This window comes from Myiozetetes cayanensis, unplaced genomic scaffold (assembly GCF_022539395.1).
Source record: "Myiozetetes cayanensis isolate MyiCay16 unplaced genomic scaffold, myiCay2020 scf9, whole genome shotgun sequence".
In the NCBI taxonomy this organism is placed as follows: Eukaryota; Metazoa; Chordata; class Aves; order Passeriformes; family Tyrannidae; genus Myiozetetes; species Myiozetetes cayanensis.
This window is the reverse complement of record NW_026088185.1, coordinates 21,632,642-21,646,159: the sequence shown is the minus strand read 5'-3', so window position 1 is coordinate 21,646,159 and position 13,518 is coordinate 21,632,642. Positions and strand designations below refer to the sequence as shown.

At 34.4% G+C, this 13,518-nt stretch overlaps 1 protein-coding gene across 4 annotated transcripts in view; it reads left to right on the top strand.

Moving 5' to 3' along the window:
- Positions 1-12,837, top strand: part of PSMD14 (proteasome 26S subunit, non-ATPase 14) — a 46,779-nt gene extending 33,942 nt beyond the window's left edge. For all 4 annotated transcript variants that reach the window (XM_050339943.1, XM_050339942.1, XM_050339944.1 and 1 more), the window contains 5 exons: positions 3,389-3,496; positions 6,628-6,702; positions 9,066-9,191; positions 10,176-10,238; positions 12,414-12,837. In XM_050339943.1, coding sequence (XP_050195900.1) covers positions 3,389-3,496; positions 6,628-6,702; positions 9,066-9,191; positions 10,176-10,238; positions 12,414-12,512 — 471 coding nt within the window. In that variant the 3' untranslated portion in view covers positions 12,513-12,837. The remainder of the gene's footprint in view (positions 1-3,388; positions 3,497-6,627; positions 6,703-9,065; positions 9,192-10,175; positions 10,239-12,413) is intronic.
- The last annotated feature ends 681 nt before the right edge of the window (positions 12,838-13,518 follow it).

Below are 13,518 nucleotides of genomic sequence, written 5' to 3'. Positions count from 1 at the left end.
TGGTAAAAGAGTTGCACAGTGGAAGTGCCTTTAAAAAAAATTCTACCTTCATATTTCTGGAAAACATCCCAATGGCATAGACTTTTGTTCAACTTTTTAATGTCTTTTCAGGAAGGGAATTTAGCATGAAACTTGGAAACTGGAGTTTTTACTAAAAGATATGTGCTGCATTAGGTAATTCAGGTGCAATGAAAGCTTAAAATTTTTGGTTGGGAAATACTGACTTCTTAGTAATAAAAATCTAAGAAACTGAGTGGGGGGTTATACTGCTTTTAATTAATCCTTAGAAGTTCTTTGTTCAAAATACTGTGTCAAAGTTTCTATTGTAGAATATGGGGTGACCATGTCATCTGATTCCATCATGTTGTACTTTGAAATACACAAACATAGAGATGAGACTTCAGCTCGTACACACCTCCAAGTGCTCACTCGGTCTTTTTTCTTTGATCTTACTGTGGCATAATTAACACCTACTTCACCCATTGCTCATTAGTACACTGGACATTAATGAGTCTATTTATTTTTATGTAATCCTCTAAAGGTGGGACTGATTTATGCTCACTGTGAAAAAAGCAATTGCATTTCATAGAAATGAACATGTAGGATTTATTGTTGTATTTATGTTTTTATTGCGTATTAGGTCTAAATTTAGCCTTCAGGTTGCTGAGGGTGTTAGTTTCTTTAAGATGGTTGCTATAGTGATAGCAGCAAATTCCTTTAATCTTGGTGTAGTTAAAGTATTTAGTTCCCATTGGTCATTACAATGCAACTGAGATGAAAAATACCATTTGCTCGCATACTTTTTGTACCCCTCTGAGACTGTAGGAATTGCCATTCTATCCCTTTTAAAATCATAACATTTGTGATTTGTGATTTTAATTTTTCATACCACTTTCTGTTAGATTTCCATTTGTTCTACATAGGAAATACTTCGATGTCATTCCTTCAGGAGGACAGATAGAGTGTGCAGTATTTTCCCAAACATGTAGTACCTGAAACATACCTGAAGTTACTTCTGGTCAGGAATAAGATGCTAGAGTAAAATTCAGTATCTCTCAGAAATATTTTAGCAACTCGTTCTCATATTTTATGTGAAATTTGACTTGATCTTGAGAACACTAACTGAAATGTATTTTCTTATTGAAACAAAGTTAAATAATTTTTTTTTATTATTTATTTCTATTTTGCCTGACTCAAGTCCCAAAAGAAATCTGTGCTGGAAAATGCCATTCTTTTTGGATAAACTCAACACTGTCTAATGAAGCTCTCCATTAAACTGAGATCTAAAAGTGGCTATTAGTCAATTATAAAGCAGCTTCTTGTTATTATAGTATATTGCCAAGTTCATGTTCTTGCTCCTCAGGGTAAATTTTTACTTGCTTTGTTTTTTTTCCCCATATGTAACTAGTCTTGGCAGAACCTGTGTGGATTTCTTTTTTGCTTTGCTTGACTTTTTAATTTATACTGCCTGTTTGTTATGGCTGGGCATTTCCAGGTGTTCATAGATTAGAGCATCTGGTTAAAATGGAGTAGAGAAATATGTACAAAAACTTATCCACAAGTGTTTTGAGATAGAGAAAAATCTGATAGTGCTAAAAAAGGGAAAACCCCTCATAATTATTTTATATGTTACCAGAAAGAGTGTATAGATCTATAAGAAACTGTTTCAGATATTTTTGAGAATTAAGTTCTTTTAAATGTAATTACTTTTTTTTTTTTTTTTTTAGCATTTGTGTCAGATAGCGTGCTTCTGCTGCATATTAAATCTGAATTGTGGGGTTTTTTGCTCAGAAAAAATATGTCACTGTTAACTCACTTTAATTGGGTCACAACATTTTTAGTAAGATCTTTTTTGGAAGGTTTTCTGCATGCAATTTTAATACTTGACATATGCAGATGGATCTGACCAGCAGCTGAGAGTCCAGGCAACAGCCCTTAGTGGCACCCAGTCACTCAACACCACTGTCTCAACTGGGTCTCAAAAGTAAATACAACAGGTGATAAGTTGGTGGGCTTTTTCAGTTTACACCTGATAATTTATTTTATTTTAAATACTTGCTGATTCACTTCATTTCCACATTAATGACCTCAATATTTATCTTGTAATCTTAAAACCTGCATGTGTATTTAGTTATTATTATTTGTTTAAATGGAGAGGAAAATGCTGGAACAAGGTAGGAGACTCAATGTCACTTTCTCTGCAGACTTTCAATGACTGTAATTGATTTCTTGTTTGTACAACCTAAAAGATTTGGTTCAAATCTAATTCCTCAAAATTCCAAACCAGCCATATAAATGCATCTGTTGTTGTCCAACCCATAGTATGGAGACAAAGAGAATAAAAATTATTATAGAAAATCTGTTAAAAGAAGATTTAAGTTATTTAGGATATTGAACTAGAGTAATTCTTCAAACATATGCAGACAAGATGCCTGCAAAGTCTGCCTGGTGCTGTTTTGTGGATGTACAAGGCTACAGATGCACTGGTCCAGTAAAAAACTTGAACCTAAACAAGAATTCTTATCTTGCAGTTACAAACCTGTAATGGTGAGAACCCAGTAAGAGTATTTGAGCGTATTGTTTGTATATCATTGTCTGTTTCACCTCATATAGGTATTGGGTAGGGGTGTGGTGTTTATTGTATGGGACCGTGAAATTCTGTTTCCAGAAATTTTTACAGACAAATTCAGCACAGGACAGAGTAAGAATCAGTGATGGATTTACTTTATTTGTAATGAAATAGCTCTGAATGCTACCTACTGTGTACCTTTAAATCATAAATGACCTTGATTTTCTTTTACTCTGTTTTTTACTCCTGAGCATGACACTGACAAGGACTTTTTAATCCATCAGACAGTTTATAGACCCTTTCGTAGTCACAAGAAGCAAAAAGCATCTGACTAGAAGGGAATACATGGGGCAAGTTCCTTGCTGGCTATAATTTTGTTGTCATTTCAAGTATTGTGGTAGTATAATTGATGTGACAGGACTGGGCTTTAGACTTGGTCCCTTAGCTTGTGCTCACTTTCAGTTTTAGTCTCTCTCTGTCATTCATTTTGATTGGATAAGATTTAGGTGACAAACATATGCATAGCTTTGAAGCTTAGAGAAAGTGTACACAAAATTCAATGTTATATGGTGATATAATGTATATAAAACTTGAAGTTCCATGGAAAAGGTAATAATTGGTGTCACCTTACAATACAAGGTAGTGTAGTGTGCTGATCACATAGCCAGCAGGAGGCTCTTTTTTATTAATATTATAATTAAATGATTTTCTGGATAAAGGCCAAAAACAGATGAGAGTTGATTGTGCCTTGTCCACTGTTGCTTGGCTCTATTAGTTGCATTTTATAAAAAGAATTGACTTGACATCTTGTTTTTACAGGTTGTTATTGATGCCTTCAGATTGATCAATGCTAATATGATGGTCTTAGGACATGAACCAAGACAAACAACTTCAAATCTGGGTCACTTAAACAAGCCATCTATCCAGGTAAACCCAATGCTGATAGTTGTAAATTGCAAGATTTGTTCATTAATTTCGGGGAAAGGTACCTAGAAACTGTAGGTTACAAATTATTTATTGTCCTCTGTAACATTTTTCCATGCATTTATAATTGATGGGATTCATCAGTGGAGATATATATGTGAGGGGTTGAAAATTGAGCCCTAAATTAGCTACCTAAGTGGGAATGAATATATTGAATGTGTACAGCAAAGATTCAAGTACAGATCTGTGGAAATGCAAACTTTTAAAAGTGACAATTGATGACATAACATGTGATGCAAGATGGGTACTGTTTTCAGTCTTGCAATTTAAAAACTGCTGCTTATTAGCATCTCAGCTTTCTTAAAGATAAGTTACTCTCAAGTAAATTGTGGAAAAAGTTCCCTCTTCATCTTGTCTTTTTACGGTATGTTTTTAGAGATTATTGCTTATAATGTAATCTAGTCTAAACCTTGTATTGTGTCTTAAATAATTAATTTCTGATTTTTATGTAATGCAGTAATTTACTGGAAAAATGGTGGAGGATATTCAGTGGATAAAATGGGGGCTTGATTGGCTTCTACTGTAATGTTTCTTTTGAATACACATTTCTGAAACATAAATATTCAAAGTCTGATTTCTGAACTTGACTTTCACTAGTAAGACGAAAGTTTTGGTCTTCATCAAAGCAAACCTTTATTTTGAGAAATAGCTCCTGTCCTGAAACAGGTGTTCTCTGGAGTAGTTAATGCTTTTATCCCTGTCATTCTTCTGCCTCAATGTTTTTTCCTTTAAAAACTTTCCTCCCTTACTGTGCATTCTAAAAGGCGTGTGTACTTGGAACCGTGAAGCCCAGTCCCCGCTTTTTTGTTCTGGTACTTGAACAATAGAAGTAATATTTCTAAATAAAAATCCAAGATAAAAGACCATACACTAGTCACAGCAGAACTGAAATAAAAGCTGAACTTCTCCTGTAAGAGGGCCCTCCTTTATGAGGTACTAGACTGCCATACCCCTATCTTTCAAAAGAGCAGGTTTTTGGTTACTAATGCATTGAAACCCTTTACTATTTATAAAAAATTCTAGCAAAAAAAAGTCTTTAAATTAAAATGTCTGCTTCAGGAGGCTGTGTTTTACTTTTTGTTTTTTAATTGGTTAAAACTGCAAACAATAATGAGTATGAAATAAGCAGCTAGTATTCTTGATTGGATGTAGGCAAGCCCATGCTTGCATGTTTCAGGCTTTTCTAACTGGGTTTTCCTAGACCATGTGTAATGCTCTCCCTTGGAAACCCCTGTAGGATTGTTCAGCTTCGTTATTTTAAGATCACTGTCACTACAGCATGGCATATTTTGACCATGGGAGTTTGGGGTTTCTGTTGTTGAAGTGGGTATTTTTTGTTTGTGTTCATTTTTTGCAAGGTGGCGGTGAGCTGTTGCAAGTGTCACTGTTAAGCTAAAAATCATAGTTTTAAATGACTCTTCTTAAAACTGCAAAGGCTCTTGCAGCGTTTGTTGCTTTTATTTTAGGACCACGAATAATATTCTGACCCAGTTGAGGACAGAAGCAAACTAAATATTTATTTCACCTGGGCCAAAAGCAGAAATTTCCTTAAAATCTCAGCAGTAAGAGTAGTAGAATAGTACATGCCTTGACTTTGTTCCTTTGTTTTTGTGTGTGTGTTTTTTTCTTCTGTTCCCTTATCAACAGCTTTTTTACAGTTGTTTATCTTGTACATTTGTCCACTCTTTTCAAGAATGGGTTTTGAAAAGGGAGAGGAAAGGGAAGGATAGTGGGAGAGAAGGCAAAGATATTTGTCAAATTTTAAGAGCTTGAGAAAACTTCCTAAGTATTTCTAATGCACCTGAGTTTAAACACAAACACCAAAATCTCACATGCAATCATTTTGAGTGGGATAAGAAGATGGTAGTGGAAACTACTTACTGCTAACAGTTTCAACTATAAATTACTTAATTGATGGTAAGACCTGTATTTTACAATTTTAATCAGAATAAGTGGACAGGTAAATGTTATCTCTAATTGCTGTTCTCATAAACATAACTGCTCAAGTAGTTTTGTATCTTTGTATGTGTGTTTGCAAAAGAAATGTGTTTAAAATGTATGTGAGAACATTTTCAACTACAGGTAATATTGGAATGCTGAAATATTAAATTGCATAAGATGCAAATACACATTCATTTTGTATAGCTCTAAAACATATATGTAAATATAAATAGGTGGAATGCCTGAAACTTAAGAAATACCACTAATTCAGCATATTGTATGTATGATGTATCATATCTCATTTGTAAATGTATACTTCATTTATAAAATTTTATTTGACAAATAGACAATCTTAGTTGTGATGAGGATTTATCATAGACTTTTTAATCCCTCAAATATTAATCCAACTCACCCTTAGGTCATAAATGTAAAAAAAAAAACTGCACATAAACAAAACAGAAGAAAGATGCATACAGCTATCACTTAACCTGATCTCAGTAGATCAGGCTGTAATATACAAGATTAACAAATTCGCAAAGGGCTTAATTATAATGAAAAAGGTGGTTTTTTTTTTTAATTTAAAGTTAAAGATTGGCTGTAATATCCAAGGTTGATTTGATTGATGCACACAGTCTAACTGATTTACTCACTGCTTCGGCTACTCTCTCTTTGTGTTGGACCTTGGAGAATGAACTGGGAATGTTGACAGTGGTTGTAAATAAATAGATAGCAAATAGTCTTTTGTTTGTAACAGAGCCCAATATTTTAATAGAACTGATAACCAAATTTATTGAGAGAGGAAGGATTTGAGAGAAATATGTTTGTGCATATGTATCGGTCAAATGTTTGCAGGCAGTTACCATTTTTTTTATTATAGTTGTTACTGTGTGAAAAAAATCTGTGGTTTAGAAATAGAAAGCATAACTGTCAGTAAATGAACACTAAAAGAGAAACAGGTCCAGGTACATTTACTTGATACCTACTTGTTATCTCTGTGTGTTTGTTTCTTTGTGGTTTTTCTTTTATTTGAGTCATGTTTAGAGGTGGTTGTATTTAAATGAGCTTTTCCCTTCTAATATTTTTTCATTTCAGTGGAGGTTATTTTAATGCAATTTTTCTCCTGAATTTTACAGGCACTAATTCATGGACTAAACCGACATTACTATTCCATCACCATCAACTACAGGAAGAATGAACTAGAACAGAAGGTAATTGTTTCAGGTTTTATTCAGAGGACGAAGAACATTATTCCAAACTGTTTAAGATTTTTGGCAATATTCTGATTTCAACTACTGTTACTTTCAGTAGTTGTTTTAACTCTCTTGGAGTAGATGGCTTCTCTTCCAGAAAGCACTTAAATGTGTAGTCATGATAATGAAACTTTGCAAAACCACATTCTAATAACCATATAAATAGTTTGATAACACTTTTGTCCACATGTTATGTAGAGTCCCTATGCTGTTCTCTTCACTTAACCAGTTTGTGCAGTTTCGTGTTTTCAGTGATGAAGCTGAAAGACCTACTAGCTGCCTTAGGTTTTCACAGGCTGGAATTCCTGAAGCTGGGAGTCCATGTTTTCCAAAATGGAATTGTGTAACCAAGGGATGTTGGGGTTTTATTGACTATAGTCACTTTGACAGAAGGTACTTCCAGTTGGTATGAATGGAGCTCCCCAAGACTTTGCTGAATATGAGGAAGTAGTGATGTCCTTCGTTTACAGAAAAAATATTATTAAGTTACTTGCTACAGATGTTGTTAGTTACTTTTGCATCAAACTGCCTCAAGTTACAAGCAAAATCTAGGCTGGCCATCAGAACCCAGAAGAGAAACCAGGGGGGTGGTGGTGGGGAGACAAAGAAAGAAAAAGGTTTATTTATCATCTACAGAAGTTAATTCTTGAAAAGTCAGATTCTGTCCTCAATTATACCTGTGTGTGCTTATATAGTCTTGTTAGGGTTATAAATTGATCTCATAGCTGAAATTTATAATAAGGTGATCAGAACAGTTTTTGCACTTAATTTGGACTTTTGGAGAGTTACAAGTAATAATAAGAAAATAAAATAAATTATGGAAGAATATGTGTGCAAATCAGGGAGTTGGAGAGAATTTGTGAGATGCACAGCCGTTTTTAGGGCAGTATCAGACTTTCAAGACCTCATTGTTACTGAAAAGAAAAACGGATTCAACAAAACCAGCTCTCTCAGGAAACATCTGTGAAGTTTCCAGGGGTTATTGTTTCCATTCAAATGCAACAATATGGCATATCCAATCTTTCCTGAAGTTCGAAGTGTGTATTTTCTTCAGTGGCTTTACGTAAGTTACTACCTTTGCAAGTGGAAGAATAATCTTGACCGAGTTAGGAAAACTTTAATCTGTGAGGCAACAACTCTCTCTCACATCTTTCATAAGGCAGCTTCGTGCATATCTCAAACCCCCCTTGTGGTGGTGGTGATCTGTTGTCTCCATCTGTAGTAAGAAGAGTACATGCTTCATGTATTAGATTAGGAGCGCATCACACCAAACCATAATTTTAAAATCAAGATAGCCTAGCTAAACTGTCCATATGCAGTTTGCCTACGACTCCTTCTGTCAGTAGCTAAGATCTTGCTAATACAAATTATGACACAAACTCTCAACTCAGTTCATGTGTTCCAAAGCCAGGTTTCTTCGAAAGCTGTGCATAAGATGAAACAGGTACTTTTATTCAGGTGATAGTAATTAGGTCTTACCAGTTCTCAAAGATGTCTAGTATGTGTTTGCAAACGGAAGGTAAACTGAAACTTCTTGCTGAAAGGGTTCTCACTGCAGCCCTCAATCATACAGGAGACCCATAAAATGTGCTTTCTTTATTCATGAAAATACAGAAATTGCCTTCGTAGCTATTCCTTCACTATTTCAAGAACGACATCAGTGTCAAGTAAAGCTTTTCAAATATTTCTAACAGTGCCTGCATTTATTACCGTCAAAACTACTACAACACTTTATCACGTTGTTATTAGGGCTGTTTATTTTGTATGAGGACAAAGACACAAGGAGTCATGCTTTGGTTGCTTACAAAGTTTACTTCATTATAACTCTGTCAGTTGCGTGCATACAGATCAGATAATTAGTGAATGAATTATTGATTATGAATTGAATCCAAACATTAAAATATTTTTCAGTTTTGTCAGAGGGCAGAAGCTTTAACTATTCCTTATTTGACAGATAAAGTATTCACCTTTCCATTAGCTCTTCTACAATGCTATTGTGCATTCTCAAGCTTCAGCAAAAATAGGAAATCCCAGAAAACAAACCTACATATTCTTGTCAGAGTAAATGTGACCCAGGTCTCCATGCCTCATTTTCATATTTAGGGTTCAAGAAGTTTCATCTTGGAAAATGTATGCAAAACCTATAATCTATTCTAGCAGAATAGTTGATGATTGTATTTACTCTATTTAAACATTGACATTGTAAGATCTTTTTTTAAATTATATTCTTATTATTATAAGTTGGTTTTCTGTCAAAGAGATCTTCATAGTATTCTGAAAGTATTTTCTGAGGAATGCTCTAAAGAGGTTTTCTTTTGCAGATGTTGCTAAATTTACATAAGAAGAGTTGGATGGAAGGTTTGACACTTCAGGACTACAGTGACCATTGCAAACTCAATGAAACAGTAGTGAAGGAAATGTTAGAATTAGCTAAGAATTACAACAAGGTATTCATATCCCATAATGGTACTATAACTGCAGCTGTGTTTATGAAGTGGAAAAATTATTTACTTCATTTCATAAGGAGTTGATCATCACCAATTTTATTCAGAATGACTGTGGTTCTTAGTAATCAACAACGTATCATTTCTTTGTGAAGTTACCTATATTAACTCTTCAGGCTTTGCCACCCAACTTTTTGCCCTAAGCTGTGAAAGTGTTTAAGTACGTATTTTGCTTTGAAATGTGAGTAATCACATCAATTTTGTATTTTTACTTACTGAAGAGAATATAAGATTCCTGTAGATCAAAATAATCAGTTAATCATATTTTTCAGTCCTTCAGTCAAGGACTGTTTGATCACTATAGCACAGTAAAGGTTATCAATCTGTTTCACTCCAGTAGATAGATAAATAGTAAATATTTAGAACACGTTCCAGAGCCCAATTCAATGTTCTTGTTAGATAAGGGATTTGTTATTGGTGTTGTAAGGAAGAGGAATCACAGCTACTTTTACTGTTTTAATACTGGCACTTAGAAATATTTCTTAGAAATACTAGATCTCAACAAGCACTCTAGGAGCAGTAAGGGTGTCGTTCTTGATGACTGCTGTATTTTTTACCTTCTTAGAAGTCTTTTAAACCAAAATTCATTATTACGTTCACTTCTGGTTCTGCTTTACTAGTTTAACTATGTTCAACTATCTTTAACTTTTGATACTACTTATTTGAGATTTTTGCTCAGTAACAGTTTTGTGAATATTTGACAATAAAACCATTCATGAATATTTGCCTTGATCTTTTGCACTAACACTTGGTAATTAAAACCACGTCTGCTGAAAAGCTGAAGTACTTTTCCTTTTGACTTTCTGAAATGTGTTGCTGTTTGATTTTTTTTTTTAAGAGAAAGAGAATTGTATTTTGAGAATCTGTGGCTTGGGGAGAAAGTAAATGAAATCTGAAACACTGACCTTTTCTGTGTTTCTTTCACAGGCTGTTGAGGAAGAAGATAAGATGACACCTGAACAGCTGGCAATAAAAAATGTTGGCAAGCAGGTGAGGTGTGATGAATTAGAGTGAGGTGGAATGATATGCTTCGTTCATTCTAAATACTAATTTTTTTACATGTGCGTAGGTGATTTTAATTCTATGTGCATGATATTCTCAACACTTTAAATAATAAATTTATTTTTGTTGAAGGTTGCGTAAGGAACTGGGCTTTTGACTATAGGTAACTGGCAGAATATCTGCAAGCCATGTTCTACATGTGTTTCTATTACATGCTGAGGAGCAGTGTTTTTTAGTTTTTCTTTCTTTCTTCTTCTTTTGTTTTAACTTCTTTTAAGAGGCATAAAGACATCCAAGTCTGTGTCAGGGAAGCCCAAACTGTGGAGGCTTTTAAAACATAGTGATCATGGAAACAGAGGCAGGGATGTTATTTATACATTGTCGTGGCTAAAGAGCCAGCTCACCCCTGTCCTCAGTTCATGAACACACTGTCAGTGCTGTGCTCCGATCCACACACAGGCAAGTAAGCTGTGTTCTTTTGTGTTGGTGCCTGAGGAAAACACTTCAGGACCATAGCTGAAACTGAAAACACCCACTCTATTCATTCCATCCCTTTGCAATGTCAGGATATAACGTCTTCGTAGATAAAGACTCAACAGAAAACTATTTCTGTACTAGAGTTCAACATAAAGATTGAGGAAATATGCTTTTGTGACCAGGAGGGAAGCAAAGCAGATTTGTAAGAGCTTGTGTTCAAATTCAAGAAGGACAATGGAAACAAGAAATAGCTTTTAAAGTATCTAGCATGTCCTTAAAGAACCAGTATTTATTGTATTGCTAGTAGCAGTAGAAGAATTTAAAGGATTCTGGATTGCTCTTATGTGTCAGCTTCTAGCAGCAATGTCATAACACATCTGCACTATTGTTCAGTCACTCGTGTATTTCTGTAGCATTCAGAACAATGGAGTTTATGTACACCTACACATACATAAATATATACATATAAAATATGTAAGAAGGGTTGTATTTTAAGGTTATGAAGTCATCTCAAACAGAACTTGAGCTTCACTAGCTGTTACGCATACATGAAAAAAATCTGTTTTGATACAGTTCTTCAAAAAGCAAAGAAATTTTTTCCTGTTAAAATTCTTAAGTTTTCTTTAAATTAAAAATTCTTCAGTGAAGTAATTTTCAAGTGGGTTTTTGATGCAACTTATATAAAAACCCTTGAAAACAAAGAGCATCTCAAAATAGGGATATAAGGTTATTAGGTGCTTGATGTATTAGGAACAGAAAGAATATTGGAGAACTGTTAATCTCTGAAAATGAGTTACTTAAGAAGGAAAGCTCACACAGATTTCCTAGCACACTTCTATGTAAACTTAGATGGGCTTATTACATTTTGACTATAATTCTTTTTTAAAAAAACTTAATTCCCATGCTTGATTGTTTTCCATATTTTAATTTCTTTACACAAAAAAATGCTACAATAATACTATAATGAAGTTTAGAGATTTTTTTTAAATGTGCCTGATATTTTTGCAGTATTTGGAGATTGATTACTCAATATCAATTGTGAAACTGAAGAAGTGCATGAGTATGATTTTCAGCCAGAAATAATCTCATTGTTCTATGCAGATGCCCACAAATGCCCACATCAATTGAGTAATAGTGTGTGGGGATGTGTATTTTCAGAAGACTGCTCAGGCTTAACATTCAATTTCTCAGAACATTTGAACAGAGCATTGTACATGTTTTGTGGGTATAGATATGCTAATTTTCTTGCAGTCAACACAACTATTCAAAGACTGTGTTAGATGATGCTTGAGGCTTTACAGGATTAGAACACACATTTGTGCAAAGATCTGAAAACAAATTGCAATGTACCAGAACTAAGATTAAAATATTGGCCTTAGTGAGATGTATAGTAAATTTCACATATTGTGTGTTGTCCTTAAAACTCACAGCTGTCATGGTTACTCTTCAGATGCTGGGTAGAAATTTACTTCCTAAACCTATCCTCAACTTAACTGTTAGTATGGACAAATAAAATCTTGTTCATGGAAATTGAGTCATATGGTAGGTCTTGCTGGAATGAAAAATGTAGGAGCATTACTGGCTTGTGTTCATTAATTCATGGACATCATAAATAGACCTGAAATACGTGAAATTCTTCAGAGATGTGTTTCAGTCATTCCTCTCATGGCATCCTTTGTATTTCAGGACCCCAAACGTCATTTAGAAGAGCATGTGGACGTGCTGATGACCTCAAACATTGTCCAGTGTTTAGCTGCTATGTTGGATACAGTTGTATTTAAATAACCAATTTACCATTTGTGATGCTTTCTGTGTATATTTGTTTATTGTTTCTAATACTCACAAAACAGAGACTGTTGAGGCTCTATTTGATTAAACAGGGACATCTGACTTTATTTGCAATGTAAGTGCATCACTATAACACCTTTCAGTCTCTCATTGTGCATTTGCTTAAATTTCTTTATGTCAGGGTCCTCACAGATTACAAAGTATTCAAGAACACCATGTGGGCAAAAATGTATTACATTTTCATTTAATATTTGGGGGTAAAATCAGTAATACGTATATATTTTGATTGTTGCAACTTAATAAAAATACATTTACAAACCTGTCTTAAGTTCTGGACAATCTTTTTTGAGAAAGGACAGCAGGAAATAACAGAGTAGAAAAAGTGTTATTAAAGGCTTGTTTCTACCCATTGTAAAACTACTGAGATAATAATTACCAGGACAGCAAAAATTCTCTAACGGAATTTGGCTCCCATTGATTACCAGATACTCTCATGGAGATTTAAAAAAAAAAAAAATCGCAAAAATTGTAGTAGTGCTTAATTCTGAGGATGTACAAAACCCAAAATGCTGAAAATTCCCATCAGTTCCCTTTGAATATTATTCAAACCCTAATATCTGCAGAAGACAACTGACCTTAAGAAAATTAATTCAGTTGCTGATAACTGAATCACACAACTCTCACAAGTGGTGTCATAAATAGCAGTATTCTGAGAATAAACATTAAAGTGATAGAGGCTGTTCTAGGTTACATGAACCCTCCCTCCCGTGAAAGAGAACATACACAAGATGTCCATATATATAAATATATGGAAAGAGTCCCAACTAGAATATGACATTTAAAACCATTTCCACTGACTGGGGAGGAAAACAGAGGAGGGCAGGTGGATTGACTGCTTGGTTTGAAGCAGGCAAAGCCAAATAACCGGGTTTAGGGAGTGACTCTGGGTTTTGGGCCGGGGGCTGGTTGGAATTTTTTGTTAGAGCGGGGGGTTTTTTTAAGT